At 53.6% G+C, this 26,796-nt stretch overlaps 1 protein-coding gene across 1 annotated transcript in view; it reads left to right on the top strand.

The window, feature by feature from the left end:
• The first annotated feature begins 1,390 nt into the window (after positions 1-1,390).
• The window catches only part of MN1 (MN1 proto-oncogene, transcriptional regulator), a 43,122-nt gene continuing 17,716 nt past the window's right edge, over positions 1,391-26,796 (top strand). The window contains exon 1 of the mRNA XM_061169604.1: positions 1,391-5,166. Coding sequence (XP_061025587.1) covers positions 1,407-5,166 — 3,760 coding nt within the window. The 5' untranslated portion in view covers positions 1,391-1,406. The remainder of the gene's footprint in view (positions 5,167-26,796) is intronic.

Genomic DNA, 26,796 nt, shown 5'->3' with positions numbered 1-26,796 from the left:
GCCCGCAGCGCACTGGCACCGGACCCCGAGGCTGACCGGCGCTGGGGACCCCCGAGCTGGCGAAGTGCGGGTTCGTGGTGGGTGCCTCAGCAGTCAGCACCCAGGACCACCTTAAGAGCGAGCCCCGCCCCGGGCCCGGAGCTCGGGCTGCGCTGATTGGTGCAAATGTAATGGCTGAAATTGATTGCTGAAATGCAAAACTTGTTGCTGCTTCTCCGGGCTCTGGGCGAGAGGCAGACACAGAGAGGGGAGCCGAGACCCTCGGAACGCCCCACGCAGAGCCCCCCCGCCAGCCAGGAGAGGGGTGCGCGGACCCCCCAGAGCTGCCCCCGCCCCCCTCCCATTCCGGGCTCCGAGAGCGCAGCCGGGAAGCCTTAGCCTGCTAGCCCAGCGTGGCCCCCAACCCGCGTACGCCCCCCTCCCTGGGTCCGAGGGCGACTTGCGAAGCACCTCGGCGCGGAGGCAGGGAACCCTAGCCTTGGAGCGACCCAACCCCTCGTCTTGCTGCCCGCCCGCGCCTGGAACGGGGCGCGGAGATCCCTGCGAACTCAGAGACCTAACAGCGGAGGACAGAAGCGTCAGGCGGCGGACGTGGCCGCGAAGCGGCGCGCCGGGGTGCAGCGCACCCGCCGCGGAACAGGGGAGCCGCGCCTTCCACCAACCCTCGGTTTCAACCCCGGGCGCCCGCCGCCTCCTCAGCCCCGCTGAGCTCTCGGCTCTGGGACCGGCACCGGTGATGCCGAGCGGAGCCTCCAGTCCTCCGACCCGCTGAAGAAGCAGTAGCCGCTTGCTCGGGCCGACGGGGACTGTGCGAGCGGATCCTGCTTGGCTGAGGCTCGGGCTGCGGAGCGCGGGGACTCCGGGGGGAGGGGGGAGGGACCGCTCGGTCTTTGCCCCGGCGCCAGCCACGGCTTTGAAGGGTCTCCCTGCTTGGCCCCTTAGCAGCTCCGCCACGGACTCCGGGAGGCTTCAGGCAGCGTCCAGGGGCTCCCCACCCAAACCGATCGGACTTAAGAAGGTGATTGCTCTGCTTTCCCTCCCTCCTTCCCGCTTCCTTCCCCCCACTTAACTTTTTGTCTTCAGTCACCCGCAGCTCCGTCCCCTCCCCGCAAACCCACCCGCGGCTGTGCTAACGTCCCGGGGCATGGGCCCCCCAACACGGCTCCTGGAGGCCCCGCGGCGCCGCAAGATGTGAGAGGCCCGCGTCGGGCAGCGCGAGAGCTTCGGGAGAGGAGCTGATAACCCCCAGCCTTCACAAGCCAGGCGAGGTGGCGGTGCGCGCTGCGCCCCCGCGCTGCTGAGCGTCCCGGAGCGCCCAACCCAGGGCCGGAACGAGTAGCTGGCCGGAGGCGCGCCGCGGAGAGCAGGCTGTCATGCCCTATTGATCTCCCCGCCCCCCGCCAAGTATGTTTGGGCTGGACCAATTCGAGCCCCACATCAACAGCAGGAACGCTGGCCAGGGCGAGAGGAACTTTAACGAGGCCGGACTAAGCATGAACGCCCACTTTAAGGCCCCGGCTTTCCACGCGGGGGGACCCCCTGGCCCCGTGGACCCTGCCATGAGCGGGCTGGGCGAACCCCCGATCTTGGGCATGAACATGGAGCCTTATGGCTTTCACGCGCGTGGCCACTCGGAGTTGCACGCGGGGGGGCTGCAGGCGCAGCCGGTGCACGGATTCTTTGGAGGCCAACAGCCGCACCACGGCCACCCGGGAGGCCACCACCCCCACCAGCATCACCCCCACTTCGGGGGCAACTTCGGCGGGTCGGATCCTGGGGCTTCGTGCCTGCACGGGGGTCGTCTGCTCGGCTACGGCGGCGCGGCCGGCGGCCTGGGCAGCCAGCCGCCCTTCGCCGAGGGTTACGATCACCTGGCAGAGAGCCAGGGGCCGGAGAGCTTCGGCCCGCAGCGACCTGGGAACCTCCCGGACTTCCACAGTTCGGGCGCCTCAGGCCACGCCGTGCCTGCCCCATGCTTGCCGCTGGACCAGAGCCCTAACCGAGCCGCCTCCTTCCATGGCCTGCCCGCCTCCAGTGGCTCCGATTCCCACAGTCTGGAGCCCCGGAGGGTGGCGAACCAAGGAGCCGTCGACTCGCTGGAATACAATTACCCGGGCGAGCCGCCCTCGGGACATTTCGACATGTTTTCTCCCTCTGATTCTGAGGGGCAGCTGCCTCATTATGCAGCGGGTCGTCAGGTTCCCGGGGGCTCTTTCCCGGGTGCCTCGGCCATGCCTAGAGCTGCAGGCATGGTGGGCTTGTCCAAAATGCACGCCCAGCAGCAGCAACAGCAGCAGCAGCAGCACGGAGTGTTCTTCGAGAGGTTCGGCGGGACCCGCAAGATGCCCGTGGGTCTGGAGCCTGCAGTAGGCTCCAGGCACCCGTTAATGCAGCCTCCCCAGCAGGCCCCGCCGCCGCCGCAGCAGCAGCCCCCGCAGCAGCCGCCGCCGCCGCCGCCTCCGCAGCAGCAACAGCCGCCGCCGCCGCCGCCGCCGCCGCCTGGGCTTCTGGTCCGGCAAAATTCGTGTCCGCCTGCGCTCCCGCGTCCCCAGCAGGGCGAGGCGGGCACGCCCAGCGGCGGCCTGCAGGACGGGGGCCCCATGCTGCCCAGCCAACACGCGCAGTTCGAGTACCCCATCCACCGGCTGGAGAACCGGAGCATGCACCCTTATTCCGAGCCTGTATTCAACATGCAGCACCCTCCTCCGCAGCAGACGCCCAACCAGCGGCTGCAGCATTTCGACGCACCCCCCTACATGAATGTGGCCAAGAGGCCGCGCTTTGACTTCCCGGGCAGCGCGGGAGTGGATCGCTGCGCTTCGTGGAACGGCAGCATGCACAACGGCGCTCTGGACAACCATCTCTCGCCCTCCGCCTATTCCGGCCTACCCGGCGACTTCACGCCGCCTGTGCCCGACAGCTTCCCCTCGGGGCCACCCCTGCAGCATCCGGCCCCGGACCACCAGTCCCTGCAGCAGCAGCAGCAGCAGCAGCAACAGCAGCAGCAGCAGCAGCAGCAGCAGCAGCAGCAGCAGCAGCGCCAAAACGCGGCCCTCATGATCAAGCAGATGGCGTCGCGGAATCAGCAGCAGCGGCTGCGCCAGCCCAACCTGGCCCAGCTAGGCCACCCCGGGGACGTGGGCCAGGGCGGCCTGGTGCACGGCGGCCCAGTGGGCGGCTTGGCCCAGCCGAACTTTGAGCGCGAAAGCGGCGGCGCGGGCGCCGGGCGCCTGGGCACGTTCGAGCAGCAGGCTCAGCACTTGGCGCAGGAGAGTGCGTGGTTCCCAGGTCCGCACCCGCCGCCGGGTGACTTGCTGCCCCGCAGGATGGGAGGTACAGGCCTGCCCGCTGACTGCGGCCCGCACGACCCCGGACTGGCGCCGCCCCCTCCGCCCGGTGGCTCGGGGGTGCTGTTCCGGGGCTCTCTGCAGGAGCCGCTGAGGATGCCCGGAGAGGGCCACGTGCCCGCGCTGCCCTCCCCTGGCCTGCAGTTCGGGGGCAGCCTGGCCAGCCTGGGGCAGCTGCAGTCGCCCGGGGCTGGGGTGGGGCTGCCCAGCGCTCCCTCCGAGCGCCGGCCCCAGCCGCCCGATTTCACAGCGCCCGCGCTCGGGGGCCAGCCTGGCTTCCCGTTCGGCGCAGCGAACCGGCAGGCCACGCCGCACAGCGGCCCAGGCGTGAACTCGCCCCCGAGCGCGGGCGGGGGCGGCGGCAGCACTGGCGGCGGCGGCGGCGGGGGCGCATACCCGCCGCAGCCTGATTTCCAGCCCAGCCAGCGCACCTCGGCCAGTAAGCTGGGCGCGCTCTCGCTGGGCTCCTTCAACAAGCCCAGCTCCAAGGACAACCTGTTCGGCCAGAGTTGCCTGGCTGCACTCTCCACCGCCTGCCAGAACATGATCGCCAGCCTCGGGGCCCCCAACCTCAACGTTACCTTCAACAAGAAGAACCCGCCCGAGGGCAAGAGGAAACTGAGCCAGAACGAGACCGACGGCGCGGCCATGGCCAGCAACCCGGGCTCGGATTACTTCCCAGGAGGGACTGCTCCTGGGGCCCCAGGGCCCGGAGGCCAGTCGGGGACCAGTAGCAGCGGCTCCAAAGCCTCTGGGCCGCCCAATCCGCCCGCCCAGGGGGATGGCACCAGCCTCTCCCCCAACTACACCCTGGAATCAACATCGGGGAACGACGGCAAGCCGGTTCCCGGGGGCGGCGGCCGGGGCCGGGGTCGCAGAAAAAGGGACAGTGGTCACGTGAGCCCCGGGACCTTCTTCGACAAGTACTCGGCAGCGCCGGACAGCGGGGGCGCGCCTGGGGTGAGCCCAGGGCAACAGCAGGCGCCAGGCGCAGCCGTCGGGGGAAGCTCCACAGGCGAGGCGCGGGGGGCGCCTACGCCTCATGAGAAGGCGCTCACGTCGCCTTCGTGGGGGAAGGGGGCCGAGTTGCTCCTGGGGGACCAGCCGGACCTCATGGCGTCCCTGGACGGTGGGGCGAAGTCGGACGGTAGTTCCCCGCACGCGGGCGAGTTTGCCTCGGACGAGGTGAGCACGAGCTACGCCAACGAGGACGAGGTGTCATCCAGCTCCGACAACCCCCCAGCCCTGGCCAAAGCGAGTAGGAGCCCTCTGGTGACAGGCTCGCCCAAACTCCCTCCCCGCGGGTTGGGCGCCGGGGAACATGGACCGAAGGCGCCCCCAGCCCCGCTTGGCCTGGGCATCTTGTCTACCTCTACCTCCACCCCCGACAGCTACGGCGGCGGGGGCACGGGCCATCCCGGCACGCCGGGCCTGGAGCAGGTCCGGACCCCAACGAGCAGCAGCGGTGCACCGCCGCCTGACGAGATCCACCCCCTGGAGATCCTCCAGGCACAGATCCAGCTGCAGAGGCAGCAGTTCAGCATCTCTGAGGACCAGCCCCTGGGGCTCAAGGGTGGCAAGAAGGGTGAGTGTGCTGTGGGGGCTTCTGGTGCGCAGAATGGTGACAGCGAGATGGGCAGCTGCTGCTCTGAGGCCGTCAAGAGCGCCATGAGCACCATCGATCTGGACTCGCTGATGGCAGAGCACAGCGCCACCTGGTACCTTCCGGCCGACAAGGCTTTGGTGGACGGCGCAGACGAGGACAAGACGCTGGCACCCTGGGAGAAGGCCAAACCCCAGAACCCCAACAGCAAAGAAGGTATATGCACTCATTCCCTGTTCCCTTCTCACCTGGCGGATACCCGCCCCATCCCCATTGCAGGCCTTAGCTTCTGCCTTGAAGGCTCCATGAAAGGGGAGGGTCCCTTGGGGTCAGGAGGGCGCAGGGCCTTCCTAATGCCCAGCTCAGAGCTGGGTACCCTTGCTTTGGTTACACCAAGGGCTCTATGGGCAGACCCCTTCCCTCCCCCCAGGTGCTGCCAGGTAGATTCTGGTTCCAGAGGGTGGTAACAACATAGGTGGCAGCTCTTTGGGGATTATTGTAGAGCCCCACCCCCTCAAGTTTTAGCTGAGTTGCTGGGTGCCCAGAGCACTAGGCCCCTTCCCTTTCACACTCAGACCCCCTCCTCACCTTCAACATTCAGGCTCGTTCCACTTTTCAGGAGTTGTGTGCCACCCACCCCCCCTTCCTGGCAGGACACCTGGGAAGTTGTGTTAATGCCTCCCCATCTTTTCCTAGTCAGCCAACCTACAGCTTGAGTTCCCTTCTGTGTGCCAGCATCTTTGGGAAAAAAAAGTTACCAGTTCTGGTGTCTGCAGCATCATTCAGAGGCAACGCCTAATTTGACCTTTGTTCCTAATGAATAATTGTTTTGTCTCTTCTTAACTGTTAGAGTTTCATTGAAAAACTGGAGACCTGTCGGGATGGTAGGAGGCAGGCAGTCTTCAGAGTGCACCTCCTTGACATTTGATGGGGGGGCCGGGGCTGGAGTGGGGTCTACTTGGCAGAGACCAGACCAATCGGCTAGGGCATCATTTGTGTATGGGGATATGGATATATATTCTTAAGACACAAAGGACCCGCATTTGTCAATATCTCCCCTGGCTTTGGTGACAGATGTCCGGTCCCAGTTCTCCTTTGCATTCTAAGCACTCTTTCCCCACCAGGTCTGGAGGCCTTTAAGGTGGGTGGGGTGGGGGTCAGTAAATGGACCACCATTGCCGTTAAAATAATAATAGGTTTTTTTTTTTTAACCTGAAGATGACTGGGCTGCGGTAGCTATCCATTTTATTTTTTAATGGGGCCTTTTTACGTAACATCATTTCCTACCTCACCCCCCCACCCCACCACAATTCCTACCTTTTTCTTTTAAATACTCACTGAATTTCCTTGGTTTCACCAGGCTGAATATTACCATGGAGTCAGTAGCTGGCGATTTAACCGTGTCTTAAAAAAATACATCCCCCATCCTCACCTTCTCTTAAGGTTCTTTTCCTTTGCCTTAGTTTTCCTAGTCCACATCCTGCATCTTGCCATCTCTTGACCCAGGGTTTAAGGTGATGGTAGGTTTTAGGAGAAGGAGATGGGGGCGGGAGGAGGGGGAGGGGAAGTGCGGCAGGAGTTGGGTGGCTCAGAACTCCGGGCTTTCACGCCCGCCTGTCCCGGGTAGCTTTCCCGCTTGGGTTTTCTAATTCATGAATGCGGCCTTGCTGCTTTTCTCTTTGTTCGCCTACTGCCCAGCCCGGGACGCCGCTCTCTCATTTGAAGCTGGGTGTTTAGCATGCACAGCAGACGCTGCGGCCAGCATCAGCATTCTCCAGGCTTCTCCCAGGCAAGGCCATAAATTGGTTAGTTTGGGACCCTCCGCTGCCTCTCCTTTTTTTCCCCCCTCCCTCCTTTTTAAAATGGAGTTGGACCCAGCATCCTGTTTGCTCTGCCCCCCTTCTCTTTTATTTTCTTGTACACAACATCTCGGGCCTGCCGATCGATAACTGGTTAGCACAAATCCCAGCCCCTGTCACTTCTACCTGGCTTGGTCTGGCTGCCCCTCCCCCTCCCCCTTCTCCCATTCCCCCCCCCCCGCCCCCACAGTAATTAAGACCACATTGGCCAAAATGGGGTGAGAAGAGTTAAAAAGAAAAAAAAAACACGATTTAGAGAATTAATAAAGAAAAACCAGTAGCGCTTTGCCTGCAAGTTTTTTGAAGGGCCTTAGGTGCAGAGGAATTGGGTGGTTTTAATGAGATTTTTTTTAAGGTGTTGCACTGTTCCCTTCCCAGTCGGACTAATGTTCCTTTGCAGAAAAAAAATGCAGACTGTGAATGAAGAAATGTCATTAAAGAAATGTTTTGTTTTGTTTGTTTCATTATCACAGTCAGACGAAGGAAAATATTTTTTTGGAAACAGATGCTAGTCACTTTGGGGTTGATTTCCCCTGTATACTAAACTCAGCCCTCCCCTGCATACGGGAGACGGAAACTTCCTCCAGGGACCTGCTTCGGGGCTGGCCGCCTTAGAAGCCTCGGCAGGGACACCCACTTGACCTCCTTTGTTTTCCACTCTGTGATGTGGGAAGGACAGTTTCCTAGATAAAGCCCCGAATTGAGGTCACTCGCAGCTTCTACAGCCTTGGGGCTGCTAGTTAAGGCTTTATAAGTTATCTGCATATGATTCCTTCTCCCTTACTGGTAGTAAATAAGGATGATTAAACTTTTCATTATGATAACACCCTGCAGCTCCATCTGCACATATTGTATAAATAGGTACACGGAGCCTCCAACGGGCCCCCGAGTGCCCTGGCTGAAAATCAGAGTGAAGTGCACCACTTTGAAATAGAGTTGAGAAAAAAAGAATTGAAAGGAAAGCGTCCTGCTTTTCCATAAACACATGCCCAGGGTCCCATCAGCCATGAAGCAGCTTTGAATATACCTTTTCCAGGTTCCAGCCCTAGCAAGCACTTTCTTTGACCGCCTGCCCCCGCCTTTCAGGCAAAGCCCAATTTTGTAATGATATTTTATTTTGTCACGCCATAAAACACGCCAGTACTAATGTGATTAAATATTAACACTGTTTCTGAAATTCTTCGCTCCGATGACAAAATACTAGTCGGTCTTTAACAAAATGATCGTGCTCAGGTTGGAGAGAACGAATAAGTCTTTAGAACTGCACAAGCTGTGTAGCCACTGGGACGTGCCCGGATTGTCTTATGGGGTTTAGATGTCCTTTGGAGGGGAGGGAACTCTACTGGCAAGTAACACTTCTCACAAAGTCTAGGCCAGAATCACATGTGATGATTTTTTTTTTTTTAACCAGGAAAGTAAGCCTCTCCAAATTATGCTTCCTCTGACTTCTTAACCCGCCAAACAACTCTTATATCATAAAGCTCTACGTCTCATCATGAGATTCTGTTTGCACAAAGTTGGGGTGGGGGAAGGGTGAGGTTGTGCAAAGGGAAAAAAAAACACAACAACCAAAAAACCAGCCTGAGTTTGGGCCTATTCAGACATCTATTAAATCAGTGAGGATCACATAAATTTGAAATTAGTTTGCAAAATCATCCACCTATCTTTGTAATAGCTGTGTGGCTATGGAGGAATTTCAAAACAGAGAAGGAGAAATAATGATAGTTTGTAGATAAAGGATATTAAGCCTAAAAAAGTATGTCCCCCGCCCCCACCCCCGGCCCCTTACAATTTTCAAAACTTGAATTAACTGTATTCCCATAATAAGTTTACCATTGCCAAACTTCTATTCCGTTGGTTGTTCTCTATCTTGAAATCGGAGATGTCTAGAAACGCTCTCACACACAGTGAAACGGGAGAGGTCTCCGTATACACTTTTGCATGCAATTCTGCCCTTTTTGGAGGTATGATATTTTTACAGTGATGCGGGAGAAATTTTTGGAATTTCATGCTTCTCTCAGTGTTCCAGTCGGAACACAGTAAGCAGTGCTAAGAAATACTAGTCAGGCAGGATTTGAACATTGAATTTCCTTAGACATGGGGCAGGCTTGGGGTAAGAGCGGGAGGGCTCCTAGTGCTGTTTTTCTGAGTCATTTCCCTCACTCCTTACACCGTGGAGAGAATTTTTAAGGCTCCCTCAAAGTGGTTTTGGGAAGGCAAGGAGCCTCTCACTCCTGTTTCCCCCAAAAATCACCCAGCACGGGTTGCATGCCTTCATGTGACTTTTGCAGCATCCGGAAGATGTAACCCAAAACTTCGCAGGTGTTAATCAGGGGTAATGTAAACAGATAGGAGCCCCCTTTGTGCAGCTGACGGTCTGGGCCTGCCTGCTCCCTGGCTAGTCCGGGACATACTACTACTCTTCTTTGGTGCTTTTTCAATATTTCATGGTTGTAATAAACCTGTCTTCTTTGCCTGCATCCTGACATAAAATCCCCACCTAGCACACATCTGCAATTATACATTTCTAATAAATATTAATAAAGGACAAGGATTTCTAAGGGCCTGAAGCTTATTGGTGTTGAACTTACGGTTTCTGCCACCGGATTTTTCTGGCTGTTTTGATTTTAAATAGCCTCTGCCTTCTAATATGTAATATATACTTATATATTCTCCTATATATATATCTATACAATATTTGTAGATTGAAGGCATTTTCTCAGGATAGCTTTCTTTAGCTTTCTTAATTTAAATCTAAATTCATTTAGATTTCTTGTGAGGCCCCTTCAGACCGGAAGTAAGAGACTGTTGCAATGTACTTCTATTTTATTGAGATTTCTAGGAAAGGAGTGAGGGTTGGTTAATCTAATTTCTCCTTCTAGAAGTGAAATTCTGTGATTCCTGATATGATTTTGTTTGCCTGACAGAGGTATTTAAATTTCCAAAAAAAATCTTAATAGGTCCTGAAAATACGGCTGCCCTTGCCAAGAAGTTACTTGATACTCTCTGCTGATATAAAATATACATCTTTAATAAACAGTCCAGGAGGACCAGGTGAAATTAGAGGAGGGAAATTCTTCCCACTCTGGAAGGGCAAACTTGAGTGTATCCTTGGGATTTCACAGGATCTCCTGAACTCACTCCATGCTGGAAGCTTTAGCAAAATCACCTTTCTGTCCACTTGAGTGACAATAACCTTGGGTCGTGTTCTTTGCCCAGGGAGTGATCTGCTTTGCCGAAAGCATTTAGGAGATGAATATTTCTAGTTAGGAATACTGTATTTGCCTCGGTTTGGTTAATTTTAGAGATTAAAAGTCTATAGCTTTATGTAATAGGATCAAATGTCCGGGGAGTGTGTAAGGGCAAGTAGGCCTCCCAAGCACACTGCAGTATAAAAACACCAAACCTCTTGTGCCAGAGGGGACCTGAATCTATTGGGGGGGTCCCCTGTAACTAGTGGGTGCACCTTATATTCTTCCCTCGATGCCCCTCTGCATGTTCCACCCAAGTCTTCAGTCTGGAAGGGTTGGAACAACCCAGCTTCATCGTTTTGACTCAAGTCAGATTTTGACTTGCCCAGCGATGTGTTTGTTTTAGGATGATGTCTATTTTTAGGCGTGTCTTGGGTGGACAGATTTGAGTGTGGGTTTTGATTGCTAGTGGCGGACATGTTGATACATACATGAGTGCATGATTGAGGAGAGAGACATTTGGGGGAAAATTTTCAAGTTTCCTTGCCTTCTGGTACACCCTGGAGCCCAGCAAAGTGGTCTGGGGGCTGGCTTGAAAGAGTGTGGCTGAGGTGCGATGTCCGGTCTAGGTCTATCTGCAGCCCACAGGAGGAGAGCAGGGCCCATGCAATTCAGCGTGGGAAGGAGCCCCCCCCCCCCAAACCCCTCACCCCACCCCAGCGTATGCACATATACATATGCATGGCCAACTGTATTTCCATCAAATCATCCAGCTACTCCTTTAGTTTACCGTTAATCTGCTTTCCGAAAGCAGAGTTGGGGGGCGCGCGGTGGCAGGGAGAGAAACTAAACCTTCAGTCTCTTTGGCCTTAGCTGACAGGTTCTGATTCTGTAAAGGACTGAATGAGCGCAAGTCCTAAAAATAGAGGAGGATTTTGAAGATCCTAATTATGAAATCTCGGCCTCCCGGGCCTCCTGGGCTGGGGGTGACTTTGATCTGGAGTATATCGGTAGCAGACGTACGTTGCCCCTTGCTGAGTTTTGCGCGTGGAGGTGTCTCTCTGTCTGAGTTCAGCTAACACCACTCTCCAGCCGGGAGAGGAATCTTTGAACCGGTGCCCACCCACCCCTCCCCCACGCCCCCTCCCAATTGTGGGAAGCGGGCGCTGCTTCTCATTTATGGAAATTCCTCTCCTTTATTGTAATCTTTTGGTACCAACGACTTGGCGGAGAGGACGGTGGGCTTTTGGATTAGTCACAGCTTTGCCTTCAGGGACCCTCTGTGTCCTGGTGCACAGCAGCTCAGCCGATGGTCTCCTCAACTCATGAATGGGACCGGAAGGAAGAGATGGCTCTGGGACCCTGGCACATCACGTTTTGCTGGATGGGTCGCCCAGTGCCGAGGCGGCCCTGATCATTTTCTGCCATCTTCCAGTGACACGACAACACACATCCACACGCAGCCTCACGGGGCCATCAGTGACTTTAGGGTGTGGGTAAGAAGCTACCCCATGGATGTGCACTTCAGGAGCCCAGAACCCCCAGCTTATTTTGTGACCGGGATGGAAAAGCAGAGTTAAGTTTAATATACTTGAACGAGGAGGGGCGTTTGAGAGCCATCATTCTCACGGGGGGTAATTATTGCAGGACTCCGAGGCCTGCTTTGTTTGCTGGCTTGCATTTTAATCAGCGGCCTCTGAGGTTTGGGAAGCAAGTGGAGGGTCTGCTCCCAACGTGGTGTTTGCCCAGAAAGGACACGGGGTGTGGAGTGGCGGAGAGGCTTCCCAGCATTGTGAAATCCAAGGGGCTCTTTCTGGGCCCGATAGCTTCAAGTTTTGGCCCCGCAAGACCACTTCGAACTGGCATCCCTGATACCTACTACTGGGGGGTCCATCATAGCCCCAGCATCCCAAATTCTCATTTTCCTTCTTGGCTGAGAAAGCTGGTAGGTTTTCATCACCTCCGCATCCTCACCAAGCAGGATCAGAGGGAGAACTTTATAGTGGTCATGTGCTGATCCTTTCACGATTTATGCATCATCATAAGGACCCAAATGCCCTTTAAACATAACGGCAATTGAATTTAACAGTTTGGAGGTCTTAGCGCATTCATGATAACAAATTGGCTCTCTGAATGTCCCAGAAGGAACATCTTATGTGGGATAGACTTTTCCCCAAAGAGGGGGAACCTCCAATAAACATCCCAACACAAACTCACATGGTAGGGGGAAAGCAGGTTTTTATGTTCTGATCATTAAAGCTCAGGGGTCCAGCGAACTCAGCTCGCCCCACTTCCTCTGTAGCTGGTAGGATGGATTGTGTGACCCAAAGGCTCTGTCTTCTTCCTGTCTTTGACATCTCTGGGGAAGATCTTGGACTCTTCATGGAATGACTGGCCCTGGGATTCCGATTCTTAGGAGAGATCTCTGATTTTCTGGGTCTCAGTATGACTTACCTCTGCTAGTGTTCAGTTTAAGTGAATCAGGTGTGTCGGAAAATGATTTAGGAAAACAAGGAGACCCTTCTGTGAAGGCATCTTTGGGGCCCACTGACGCGGATGGTCTTTGGAAAGTTGGAGGGAACCAGCTCTTGTTTTTATCCTGCACGTGTCAAAACCCCCCTCCAGGGTGACTCAGAAATAGATGACATTGTCATGCCTTCAGAGGAGATGCGGACTAACTTGCGTGCTGAGACCCTTCTGGGCCTTATCCCACCCTGCTCCCTTTTCCAGCAGACCGTCTTCTGAGAACTAAGTGGCCCGGAGATGCAATCTGAGGACTTAAGATAAGTTTTCCCTTCTAGTTGCTGATGATAATTTAAAGAGTGTTTGGGCACGAAGGTTTCATTTGCTCTCAGAGCTTGGGTCAACACTTTCACTGGAATGGGGTGGGCTTGGGCCTTTCTGGCACAGCTGGCTTTGCCTGGTATGACTGGAGGAATCTGTCTGCCCCCAATTTGAGAGCCCCATTGGTGGTGCTCCTGGTCGTATTTGGGAGCTCCTGCAATGAGAGGAGACACACACACACACACACGCACACGCACTTGTACACAACACACACACACACACACACCCTGCCCCCTGTTCATCCAATCATCCAGGGCAGGGTGAGATGTGGAAAAGATATGACCTTTTAAAGTTACCATGAAGCAGTGTTTTTCAGATGCCCTTGGATCTGGGAACACAAGTATTGTCGAGTGATTGGCAACGACCACCAGGAATAAAATACTTCTGAGGGACCATCTTATGATCAGAGAAGGGTTGGGGAAGTCGGCAGAAAACATAGCCTGCTTTGAAATCCCCAGAGCTCAGCCTTCCAGAGAAAGCCAGGCTTGGTTGAGAGTTCACTGGGAAGTAAGCGGGTTCTACCCTGACCGCATGCGCTGTTGGAAAAGTCCTTGAAATTCAAGGCCTGAGTCCTGATGTGGACACTCTGTCCTTTCCTCTGAGCTGAAAGGCAGAGAGAGAAACAGCCCCAGTTAGGAAGACTGGATGGAGATGGGGGTGCAGTTTATTTTCTCCGGGGGCGGGGGCAGGTGATCAAGGGATGGATGGAGAGGGGAGAAGTGTGTCCCTATGAGTCGAAATGTTATTTACTGACACGGGGTTTAGGAGTGGAAAATAATTTGTAAGTGTGGAAGTCATTTATAATAACACCTCCCGGGCGAGGCTGGGGGTGAGGAAATTGCTTGGGGGCTGGTGTTGGCCATCATAAAGGACAGAAAGTTCTTGGCTCAGCTCTCCCTGCTGGGCCTGGGGCTTCCACGTGACCGCAGATATATGGGGGAAATAGATGTGGGGAACCCAGCCTGGGGCTGATGACCACGTCATGGGTCTCTTAGCAGTCAGAACCCCTTTCTGTGTAGTTAGTGGCCAAGCTAGCCATGCAGGGCCGGGGTGTGGGGCGCGGGGATGAAGACCCAGATGGGCCCTGGGTGGATCAAGCCTCGTAATGTGGCTGTGGCTAACTTCTCCTGCAGAGAAGCTGTTCCCACGAGGCCTGCTGCGGAAGCATTGAGTTTCACAGATGCCCCCAGATCTTTCCATAAAAGAGGGACGATGGGGGTGGGAAAAAGGAGTGACCTTTTCCCTGGTGACCCCATAAAGTGACCACTGATGCTTCTCTCCCAGCACTGAGCCTCTTTAGGGATAATCTTGCCTATTACAGACCTTGCAGACAGGTCCCACTGTCTTAAAACGCAAGCAGTGCCCTCCCACACAATACATACATTTTTTTCCATTTTCTGAATGGTAGGCAAAAAGGGAAGGCAAGTAAATGACAAATTCAGCAAGAGGAAGATTTCCCTGACTCGAGATAAGCCAAGTGTGGAAAGGAGCTGGATGAATTAGAGGTTCACTTTCCTCCCCTTCAGGGGACCCACGGTCCAGCCATCAGCAGGCCTAATTGGCTCAAAGCAAATTGACCATTTTTATCTCCTGCGATGTAGCTTTTGGTGGTGGTTTAGTATTTGAGGGAAGGGAGGCTGTGGACCAAAATTTGGCTTTTTTAAACAGGAGCAATTTCACGATCCTTATGCCGTGACTATTTCTAAATTGTCTGGGCATAAAGCTCTGGATGCCTTTTGCCGGTTTCTGCTTGTGCGTGCAGGCATGCGCACCCCTACTCGAGTATACACACGAGCGCACACTCACACATGAACACACGCAGGCCTGAGAAGTCTTAATAAGGAATGAAAAAATAAATTAATTTTTTCCCCAAGAAGCAGCTCATGCGAAGTTTTGGCCCTGTTCAGTTTTAAGTAGAAGCTTATTGATCTCCGTGTGGTCAATTTTTGCCGAATTTGTAATCCTGTTAGGCCTCCAGGAGAGGCGTGATTAATTTACTTGTACATTTCACTATTTGGGGTCAGTTTAGTTAATAAGCATTTATTTTGTGCTCAGTGTGTGTGAAGCATTTTGCCGGGATTAGAAGTGTGTGTGTGTATGTGTGTGTGTGTGACTGTGTGCACTAATGGGCCCCCTTGGCCATCACGGAATAAAGGCCCCCAGTTGAGGTTCCCACCACTTCCTCAGGACAGGAAGGGAGGGCGAGGCCCCTCCAAGCATCACTTGTCTGGGAGGAGGGAGGAAAAGCCCAATCCAACAAACTCAGCCCCCCAGAGCCTTGGAGACGGCCAAAGAACATCGGCTTCCTTCTGGTGTCTTGGTCCCCGGAAAGTTTTCAAGCATTAATTCTTAATTGACTGGGAGCTGAGCACAGACGTGGAGAAGAGTAAAGAATCTTAAACCTCTCTGGGGCACCTTCCATGCTGCTTCTTGACAAACAGTGGTGCTGGGTGTTTGTGCGTGTGCGTGTGTGTGTGTTTGTGTGTGTGTGTGTAACTTTTAAAGAAACGCGTGGTTTGACTTCCAAAGAAGGAAGAAAAAGTATGCGTAAGTCTCGAAAGCTGGGAAAAAGAAAACCAGAGCAAAACAGCCCGCAGCTTTGGCCTTTCCAAACACCGAGTCTCAGAAGGGGAGAGTGTGTCATTCTTGATGGTGCGAGCTCTTTAGCCAGGCATCTCTGGGTACACCCCCTCCCTTTCTTCCTGGGCTCCCTACAGCCTTCCTGTCTCTCTGTCTCTGGATGATGGGTTAAAATTCCACTTTTATTATTATTTTTTAAAAGACAGATTTTGGCTTAACAATTGTAGAGCAAATGGGTTTCCTGAGCCACCCTCCCCTCCCCAGTTGCTTAATTCCTTGAACATCAGTTTCTACTGAATCCTTGCCTTTGCAGAGCGAGGGCTGGACAGGAGTATTTTCGGCGCTGAGCCAGCCTGAAATGAACTTGAGGCGCTGGGAAAACAGGCATTTGGAGAGATGAGGATACAATTTCTTTTTTTATGTGGGCCCGTTAAAGTCTAATGGACGGACATCGGTCTGGCCTTAAATTTGGAGAGGGTCTTTATCTAACCCTTAAAACCAGAATCGTTTCCAGTAATTACGACACCCCTGGCTAGACCACTAAATCTTCCAGCAGCTTGTCTGGAAGGAGGTGGCGAGGTGGGAGGAACAGAGGGGGCACACCTGTTACCTGTATCAGCTATAATTATGACATTTCTGGGCTCCTGGTTTGAAAGGGAGAATTTATGGACTGAGCTTTGCCGGAAGAGAGCGGCCCAAGGCGTTCTGGCTCATGGCAGCAAAATCACAGGGGGCCCCACGCTTGGTGTCCATCACAGCCCTTGCATTTCCTTAATGAATTAATTTAGCTCCCCGACATTTGGTATTAAGTAAGTAGTTATTTTGGAAATCCAAGAGAGAAAGAGCTGGAAGACTTTTTTTAAAAAAACAAAACCAAAAAACAAAAAACAACTTTTTGGAAAAAAGAAAAAGTATTGCATTTTGAAGTTGGAGACCACTGGACATTCAGACATGTGCTACTGTTGGGGGAACCCGTTTGGTGGGACGTGGCAAGGATGTGGCAAAACCGCCCGGCCCCATCCCCGCCTGTGTTTTTGCTTCTCTACGGAGGGGATTTTTCCATTGTTAAAGCCGTTGGAGGCCGCAACACCCAAGCTCCCTGCAGTTTGTTTGGAAGTATTGTTTAGATTATTCTCACTTTTCAAATTGAGAGAAACTTAGTTTAATGGGAAAATAGCAGTATTGCTATCTTGGTGTGTTTGCTTTAGTGTTTAAAAATAGTTTGTTTTCATATCCTGAATTTCATCCTTTCCTTGTTTGCTTGTTTGATGGAAACCCGTGAGAGTGTGTGTGTGTGTGTGTGTGTGTGTGTGTGTGTTCGGGGTGGATGCACACGCAGGCAGTCAAATGGTTGCAATCATGCAGCCAAAAATCGGTTGCAATTTGAAAGTTGGCTAAAGGGACCCAGAGCGCTTGCTTTTAACTTAAACCATCTCGTCCCTTCCTCTCCCATCAGCACACCGCTCCCAACCCCCTCAGCAATATTTATTTCTTCCTTAAAAAAAGGCATGCCGGGCCTGTTTGTTGAGGTCCCTGTTGGAATAGATTTTCAGGGGTTATGTATTAAATGTGTCTGAGGGCGATTTCAGCCCTCAGCCTGGTCGTCCCACTACTAATGGTAGCAGGGCCTATTATAGAGAGGCAAAGAATATTGTAAATGGCTTATGCAGAAAAACCATTTAGATAAAAATGCAATTTTCCCTTCTGCATAGAGTGCTAAGAATTAATAGCATATTCTTTCTAAATGGGTATTTTTATATTATATTTTCCTCCTAATGAAATTCTTTTCCCAAACAGGAACATGTTTCATTTTAAACTTTAGAGTAAAATTGATCTGTTTTTAAGCCTGCAAAAACTGGTGTCCCAGTTTTCAGTAGGCCCCTTCCCTCCCTACTCTGTGCGCAAGATTTTTGAAGTTAGATCCTGCAGAGGATGGAATGGTGATTCTGTCTCTTCCCTGTCCACGTTAAGTTAAGGCTGAGAACAGGGAGAGGGGCTGAGTTCGCCCACATTTTGGTTTTTCTCGTCTTTCTTCCTGGGGTGGGTTTGGGAGGGTTTGATGGTTTCCACAAATAGAGAAACTGGTCTTGAAATTTGAACTGTCTGTGTTTGGTGCCCCTCAACCCCTCACCTTCCTGGGTAGGAGGCTCACCTCTCTTGCCCCAGGGAATTCCCCATCATCCTCTTGGTGCGTCCCTTTCTCCCCTGCTTTTTCATTGCTTCAGAGGAAGCCTGGGTGCTCACTGCCTGCTCCCCTTTATGTGACAGCTGTGAAAGAGGATGCTTTTAGCCCCAGAGCACCCACCAAGGGGCAGTTCTGTGAGTCAGCTCTCTGCCAGGGCCTCTGTGGCCATTTTGGGAGGAGTGGAAATTCAGAACTTCTTAGAAGGCTTACTTTGTGCATTCCAGCAGATCTTTGCGGCAGCATTGCTGTGGAAAGTCTTTGAGAGCTTATTTTGCCGGCTGCCATGGGCCACTGTCTGCTGACCCAATTTTTCCTGCCAGGGTGTGCGTATGTGGAGATACTGGGTAGATTTGTGTTGGCAACTGAGATGTCCATACGTGACGGAGGGTGAAGCTGCAGTGTCACGGTAGATGGATATCCTGGAAAATATGCTTGTAATTTTCACCATTGAAATAGCACGAAGGTGAACGTTTAGGCAAAATTATAGAATGGGAAAAAAACTTCTCTCATTTTTGTGCCCCTTTTCCACAACGTTTTCCAGCCGAGAGATCCAAGGCCCAGAGAGGGCAAGCAACTCAGCCAAGGTCACACAGCACAGCTGCACAGCAAGGATTGCACTATAGCTGAACTTCAGCCTTGACCTTGCCTTACTGCCTCTTGACCCCTCACCTGGGAGCTAGGATCTGATTTTGCTGAGCCTGTGCAAACCAGGGTCCAGGTCTTCTTAAACCAGAAGTTTGCAAACCTATTGTAGGAAGCACCAATGTAGGACACACATTCCTGATGACAGCAGCACTGTCCCCCTTCCTCTTTCAGAGCTACAGGAGGTATAGGTTGTATAGGAGATGATTCTTGACCTTGGGGAAGCCACAGTAGCACCAGATCCTGCCAGATGGGTGGTCTAGATTTCAGGCCTGGCTCTTTCACTCTTCTGAGCTGTGTGACTATCACCTCTTCAGTGCTCCCAGCTTGGTTTCCTCATAAAATTGAAAAAAGGAAAAAAAAAAAAATAGTGCATATCTCATGGAAGTATTATGAAGACTAAATGGGATGATTTTAGCTAAATAGGACTAAATAGGATGATTACAATGATGTGGTTAAGAGCACAGGCTCTGGCAGATTACTTGGGTTCAAACCCAAGCAACTCCACTTCCTAGCTGTGTGACCTTGGGTAGGCTGCTGAACTTCTCTGTGCCTCCATTTCCTCATCAGGGAAAGAGGATAATAGTTCATACCTCGAGGGCAGGGGTGGGGGGAGGGTTCGGTGAGTTAATATATGCCTGAGTAGATGCTCAGAAGACTGCCCAACAATGAGGAAGCGCTGTGCCAGCACCAGCTTTTATTAACCTCCTGCTGTATGCCCGGTGTTTCATTTGTAGTGTCATATGACCCTTCGAAGTGCAAGATGGTGTTGCTGCTAGTGTTTGTCCCGTCTTAGGGGCGAGGAAATGAATAGCAGAGAGGCCATGTGACTTGTCCTGGGCTATGGAGTCGTGCCGGCTGGAGGGGAGCCACGCCAGTCTGTACATCAGGCCCTTAGCACGGGGCCCGGCGCCCGGGGCCATGCTCAGTACATGTTACACGGCCTAGGGCAGGGCTGGGCTGGAACCTGCTGCTCCTGCAGCAGCTGTCTGAGGCCTCACTGTCAGACCCTGTCCTTGTGGGGGGCAGTCAGACCGTGTGTGGACCTCGGTCAGCTGGCCCCAGCCTGGTGCGGGCAGCCATGGTGAGGCCCGGGTCCCTGGCGGTGGGATGGCAATGCTCTGGTATTTTTCTTTCACTTGACAGCTCTCCTAGGCTCTGAAGGAACAGTTTTCTGATACACATGAGGAAGGGTCGGCCTTCTCGTGGAAGGAATCTGTGAAATGAGCTGACCCACGGCCTGCGAGCACTTTGATAGGAGCCTGTACCAGCCATAAACAATCTGGGAGCTGGCAATAAAGAAGTTAGACCCCCGTGTCTGGCACCTCAGGTGGGGCCTCAGGAACCTGGCAGGCTCGGGCTAAACAGGAAGAGAGCAAGCACGAGAGAAAGAGAGGGAGAGAGAGAGAGAGAGAATGCTCCAGGGAGTGAGTGAGCGAGGTCCCTGCTCCCGGTGAGGGTGGGAGGGCTTAGCTGTCACATGGGCCTGGGTTCGAATCCCACCTCTGCTACTTGGGTGCTGTGTGACCTTGGGCAGGTGAATCACAGGTTACAGGACCCACAACACAGGTGTAATCCCTGTGCCCCTCTCAGAGGGTTGCTGAGCCCTGTGCCCTAGGGGCAGCAAGCAGCAGGGTAGGTTGGTGAGAGCAAGGGCTTTGGAATCAGCTGGAGGGGAGTCATTCTTTGTTCCCACAGGGGACCCTTGGCCATGTCCCCGCACTTCTCCCAGCCTCAGTGTCTTCAGTGGCAAACTGGGGAGAGTAACACCGCTCCCTGAGGGCCCTGGCCGTGGTCCTTACCCTGGGGTGATGTAACCTCCCAGAGGATGCTTGCCAGTGTCTAGAGACATTTTTGGTTGCCACAACTGCAGGGAAGGAGGGCACTACTGGCATTAGGGTAGAGTCCAGGGATGCTGCTAAACATCCTACAGCACACAGGGGCCGTCCTCACTCCACCTCCTCCCCGACAAAGAATTATCCAGCCCCAAATGCCAAAAGTGCCAAGGCTGAGAATCCCTGAACTACAGTGAGAGATTGAGGTGAGGCTCAAAATAATACTGAAAGCATGGTAGTAAAGTCTGAATGCAAAATGCCCGGCATATTTATTCATTCAACAAACGCGTATCCAGCACTTACCGTGCGGCAATGCTGTTCTAGGTGCCGAGATGCAGTGGGGAACCAGAGAGACAAAAGCTCCTGCCCTCATGGAGCTTACATTCTAGGGGAGGGGACAGACCGACAGACAAACAACAAACAAGAAGAATGTCACAGGGTGGGCAGGGCTGCCAACAGAGAATCAGAAGGGGACGGGCACGAGAGGTTCTAGACGGGGCCACCAGGGAGGCCTCTGTGAGGTGGTGATGGTTAAGCTGAGCCCTGAACGATGAGGACTCAGCCAGTGGTGTGCTGGTAGCCGTTCAACAACTGGCTCTCCAGGGAGGGGGAAAGTTCGGCTTAGAGCATTTGCCGATTCCCGTGGTGTAAATACTCCCACCATGGCCCATGTCAAGCTGTAATGTCAGCTGTCAGCCGGCTTGCAGAATTCCTGAATATTTAACAATAGGTTCCCACACCCTGGAGCCAGTCTGGTCCAGCTCTGCAGGAAGGGTGTTCCAGACAAGGGGAGAGCAGGAACCCTGAGGCAGGACTGAGCTGGCAAGTTCCAGGAACAGGAAGGGGTTGCGTGGGGGGAGAGCCTGTCCAAGCAGGAGGGGCCGGACCACTCAGGGCTTGTCATCACACTCAAGTCAGGAGGGTGGGTTTGATTCTAAGTATGATGGGGGGGGCAGGGGAGGGCCTTGGGCACAAGAGGGATGGGACCTCACGGCACATAGTAGATGTGTGATGAATGGTGGTTGCATCTGAGCCCAGAGTAGCTGAGAAATGTGTTTCCCTTCTCTTCCTTCCTGCCTGGCCCCTTCTGAGGAGGGAGAAACTCTCTTCCAGTAGTTTGGCAGCACCCGGGCCAGGCCACAGTTTAGGGTAGGGCGTGTCCCCACCCTCCCCAAGGACAGGGCACTCAGGCCCCAGGGGAGCACTCAGCCTGCCGCAGGTGGGGGTCGTGCGGGATGTCTGTCCTCCCCCTGATCTGGGCAGGGCATGGTTCATGTCCTAGCGCAGGGAGACTGTTTCCTTCTTTTCCCAGGCATTGTTCTCCAGGCCCGACAGAGGTCACCGGACAGGAAGGCACAGGACCCGCCGGACTGAGCCTCCGGGTGACCCGGGCCTGGCGTCCACCTTCTGGAGGGTTTTCATTTGCTTTCCTCCCTGGCTCTCAGAGTTGCAAAGGAATCGTAACAGGCTGCAGTCACTGAGTGCCAATCACACCAAGTCCCATTTTATAGTTGAGAAAACTGAGGCTCAGAGAGGGAAGGTGACCTGCCTGAGGTCTCCCAACTGGGAAGTGGGGAGCAGAGGGCGGAGTCACACCTGGGCCTGTCTGACTTGGGAGCCCGTGCTCAGAACCACTAAGGATGAGCTGAGAAGCTGATTTCTCACCGACAGAAGCTTGAAATAATCACTTTGCTCCACACCTGAAACTAACACAATATTGCAAATCAACTATATTTCAATAAAAAAATAACTAAAAAATAAAAACAGAGACTGGCAAAAAAAAACACAAAACACCAAAACCAAACCAAAGACCAACTCCCAGTCTCGCACACCCTCCTCCTGACAACTGTCAGTCATGTCACTGATTATCCAAATCTTCACCATCTGTTCCCCATGGGTGAAGGGGCAGCAGTCAGAGCCCCAGGCCTGGGGGCCAGGAGGTGGCTTGGTGTGATTGGGACAAGGCTGTGCAACCTTGCTGAGCCTCAGTGTGCCTGTCAAGTGGGTCAGCTCCGGTATCCCCAGCAGTCAGAGCCCCGTGAGCAGGGAGCATCTGCCTGTGTATCTGTCACGTTCTTTCTCTGCACCCTGCACCGTGCTGGAATCGGTGCTGTGAACAAAACAGACGCCACGCCTGTTGAGAGAGGGAATTACCCAGTAAATATATAGAGAAAAAGGACAGTTGCATTAATGATCCACAGGAAATTGGCCAGTGTAAGGAGAGAGGGTCTGGGGCGGGCCCATTAGCCAGGATGGCAGGGGCCTCTGATGTGTGTGTGGAAAATGAAGACGAAACAGCATTTTTCCCCCAGGACCTGGCGTTGGCTCCATGGCCAGTAGATGCCCAGTGATTGGATGAATGAAGGAAGGGGCTTTGTCAGCGGTTGGGGTGCATCCTTATGTGGTCCCAGGGCTGGGGGTCAGTGCCACCCGAATTCTCCTGAGACCTAGCAGGGATGGTGGGGGCTTCCTCCAGAGGAGCTGGTCCAGGGTCAAGCGTCCCAGCCCCCGTCTCTGCAGGGGTGAGGAGGAAAGGGAGGGAGCCGTGGGCATCGGAATTCCTCATCCCCACTTCACTTGCCCCCTCTCTCCATCCCCAACACTGGTCCTCACCAGCCCCTCCCTTCCATGGGCTCTGCTTGCCTGAGACCCAGGGGCCCAGGACACAGCCCCTGTCCCAGCCAAGGCTTGTTACAGACATCAGGGCCTGACTGACCCTGGTGGGCTGTGAGAGGGGGCCGGAATGTCCTCCGTTAGCCACCTGACCACTGGCCATTGGAACTGGCTTTTGCATCCCAGGCCTTGGGGAGGAGGACAGCACAGGAAGTCAGTGCTGCAGCTGTAGCAGCCCTGCCTCTCCCTGCATCGATCCCTTCACCGCCCGCCCTGGGCCTCAGTCTCCTCATCTGTTTTTGGGTTAAACAGGGTCTTGGTGAGGATCAGGGGAAATAGTGAGAAGCAGTCCAGTGTCTGGCACATCACAGTGGTCACTAAACCCTGGCATAAGTAAGATGCTTTCCACCTTCTGGGCAGGAGGAATTGAGAACCTGCAAGGGGAAGAGGTGGCACACTGCAGAAAGTGGGGGAGCGGGGGCCCCTTGACAGCATCGCTCCTTTCCTGTGAGCCCTGGGAAATCTGCCTGCAGAGTTTTGGAGGGTGATCTTGGGTGCCATGGATGGTAGCGATGGTGGCCACTGCAGCTGGCAGAAACTCCCCAGACAGCAGGCTAGATGTTTTAGAATGCAAGTCAGTGAGAAACAGCTTTGAGATAAAAATCGTGCATTTTCTGAAGCCCCTTAGAGTTTTCAATACCCTGGCCCCGCATACCCACTTCTTAGCATCTCTGTTTGTGTAAGGTTTGGAAAATCAGTCCCTTGCTAATGTTAGGAAACTTCGAAAAATCACAGCAGCAATGCTAATAACATGTAAAGCATATTAATCGCACTGTATGTGGATGGTGATGTGTTCTCCATGGGCAGTTATGAGACAAACCATGAGTCGCCCTTCAAAACTGTGCCTGGCTGGGAGGAAGCACCCATAACTCTGACCTGCTACTTTGTCATTGGCCTGGGTCAACAACGTGGGACAGAAGTGACCCGTACCCTGTAGGACTTTGCTTCTTGCTTGTGTTTCTCCGCAGATCCATGTGACAGTGAGCAAGTCCGTTTGCTGGAGATTTTTTCCTAGATTTTGCTCTTGGAAAGAAATCTCTTCTGATTCTCTGCCTCAAGCGTTAATTTATAGTTTAATCAAACAAAGCTGGGGTGGGGGGCAGTGAAAAGGGTACATATAAGGAGCAAAATCCTATCTGCCCAGAGTGGGGTACATCCATGTTCCCCTTGTGTTTTAAAGACTGGTGCAAAAACTTTGCAGGCCATTCCCCGAGGGACAGAAAAACATCTCCAGCTGTGGTTCCCCAGGTGTTTGCCCCATCTCCCTCTCTGCCGTCTCCCCCCTCCTCCTTCTTTTTCCTTCTCTGCCTTTCATTCCTGGAACAATTGTCCGGGCCAGTTCCTTTGGGCTCCTCCACATTCCCTGCCCAAAACAAAAACCATTCTTAACCCCAGATGACCAAGGCCTGTAGTCGTTTTGTCTGGTATGTGGCGTCCGCCTGGGGTTGGGGTTAGATGCATGCTTCCAATTTATATTCGGCGTGCCAGCTTCAAGGGGAGCAGGGGCTGGGGGAGAAAAGGCTTCAAGGAGCGGAGAGCCCAGAACTACCAGATTTCAAGAGAGGAGAGAGAAGGACCACAAGCTCCGGGTCTGAGGCCAGCCCAGGGGGCACAAGCCAGCGGATTCTGGGTCAGGCCAGTCCCCAGCCCTTCATACCCCCTGCTCCCCTCTACTTGTTAGCCACATTGTGGACTTCAGATTTTCCTCTGTATTCTATTTGGTTATTATTAATTTTTAATGAGGTCAGACTGAAAATCCATCTGCCTGGGCCTGCCTGCCTAGGTTTGAAGGCAATTAAACTGGAGACTAACCTCTTAATTAGGGTTTCCCTGTGTAAATCTCATTTGATAAATTCCTTATCATCCTTGGCTTTAACTGCAGCGTGGCCTCGAGAGGGGATTGAGCTCCCCCGGGACCTCTAAGTGAATCCCCCCCAGAGAGGCTGCCCCGCTCTGAAAACGGGGCTCTTCCAGCCAGAACCTCCCCCAGGAAGGGCTGGGAGAGAGGCCCCTTTCAGGGTTAATTAATCAGAAAATGTAGTGGTACCGGGTGATTCCAGAGAACTTGTCTGCCACCTTTTCATTCTTCTGTTCCCCCTTCTGCCTCCCTTCTAGGTCTTTCTTTAAAAAAAGTTTTTTTGGGTGAACTGAACTCAGTTAAAGGAAATCTGCAGCATCCCCCCTCCTTCCCTGCCACCCCCCTCCTTCTACCCAAACTGTTTGTCTGTGTGGATGGTTAAATTTTTTTCCTTCCCTTTTTTAAATACAAGTGCGGCTGGGAGTGGAAATGGCAGGGGTCAGGCTTCAGGCAGCGGGGAGCAGGGGGGCAGCCTCAGCTGCTGTCTTTGCCATTGGGGAGAAATCAGAGCTGAGCTTAACCCTTTGGAGCCCAGCCGCTGCCTGTGGGTTCTGGGCACTTCCTCCTACTCTTTTTCACTAGAGTCAGGGGACTTTGTCACCGAGACTTCTTTTTTAGGGTTTTGGGCTGAAAACTACTCCCGTGGTGTTGGGGGGAAGGGGAGTCACAGTGTGACTCCCACATTCACTGCTCTAATCCCGTCAGCATCCCAGGAGGCATCCTACTTCACAGATGGGAAAACTGAGGCCCAGGAGGTGTGGTGACACACTGAGTCTCCCAGCTGATAACAGGTGGGGCTGGGATTGGGGCCCAGCTCTTCTTGTTCTGAACCTTTGATTCCTATTTACTGGAGGTCCCCCCCGCAAACCTCGAGGGTCCAGTAAAAGGAGAAGCCTGACTCAAGGATGGAGTTTGGACTCCTTAATCACTCTGCAGCCATTGAAAGGGCAGGGGGGCCAGTTTGAGAGCCAAGCTTGTGCCAGTGCCTCCTCTGAGCCACCCATGGCATCCTCACCCCACCATGAAGCAGCTACTTCTGTTGACCCATTTTACAGATGAGAAGGGTGAGGTGCAGAGAGGAAAAGGACCTGCTTGTGGGTGTGGCCGGCAGGTGGTATAGCCGGATCTGCCCCCCAACACCCATCTTTCTGCCCATTGGGCCAGGCTGCCCCTAAGCATGGGGACACTGACAGTCCATGGAAACAGGAAAAACAGTACAGAGCTCGTGCCTCGAGACCACTTGGTCTCCATCACCCATGGAGTTGCCCAAGGGCAATGGTGAGACCATATGGTATTGATCCCCGAGCCTCGGTTCCTCATCTGTGAAGTGAGGATGATGACGGTTCCTCATCTGTGAAGTGAGGATGATGGCAGTGTCGACCTCGCGGGGTTCTGTAGGGGGGGCTATACCCATTCATACACATTAAGCCTTATGATCAGTGATTTGTACCTGGTAAGCTTCAATACATGTTACTTGTTGTTATTATAATTATTTATTCCTAATCATGGAGGGAAAAAAATGTAGGCACTGATGAAGTCCCAAAGGGAAGAAGCCCCATGTTATGATCAGCACCTCTTTGGATAGCCAGGAGCCAGTGAGAGTTGGGAGTGGGGGGCTCTGACCCAGCCCAGTTCTAGGGGTTGACCTTGGAACCCAGCTCTGTGGCTCTGGGCAAGTCACCTCACCTCTCTGTGCTCCCGTGGTGAGGAGGGAATGCCAACTTCCTTGGTGGGCAGTGGGATGAATCTGGACCTTGAGTCTGCAGGGGGAGCAGAGGAGGGTTGCTTCATCACTTTGCCTTTAATTGGTCAGTGGCTTTGTGATCCACCCTGCTGTCTGGGCCTCAGTTTCCCTGTCTGGAATGGGGAAGCTGCTATGAAGCTTCGAGGAAGTGATACACCCAGACGTGTTTGGCAGCCTCCAAGAAAGCTGCTTAAATGTCAGGGATTATTAGAATAATAGGAAGTGGGATTGTTCTCTGCAGAGTGGAGGGAAATCTGAGCAAAGGGGAGGCACAGCACCCGGCAGCTCCACAACTGTCCAGGGGTCCGTTTGCTTGGTATGTGCCCTTGAGAGGGTACCTTGAGGGTGGTGAGTGATAGTTATGTAGATAAAAGGACCAAGATGATGTTTTGGGGCCTGAGTTTGAATCTTGGTGCCCTCTTTTGTTGTGTGGCC

The sequence above is a fragment of the Eubalaena glacialis genome, chromosome 15 (assembly GCF_028564815.1).
Source record: "Eubalaena glacialis isolate mEubGla1 chromosome 15, mEubGla1.1.hap2.+ XY, whole genome shotgun sequence".
Taxonomy (NCBI): domain Eukaryota; kingdom Metazoa; phylum Chordata; class Mammalia; order Artiodactyla; family Balaenidae; genus Eubalaena; species Eubalaena glacialis.
Note: the sequence above shows the minus strand (reverse complement) of the source record. Positions and strands in the feature narration are given on the sequence as shown.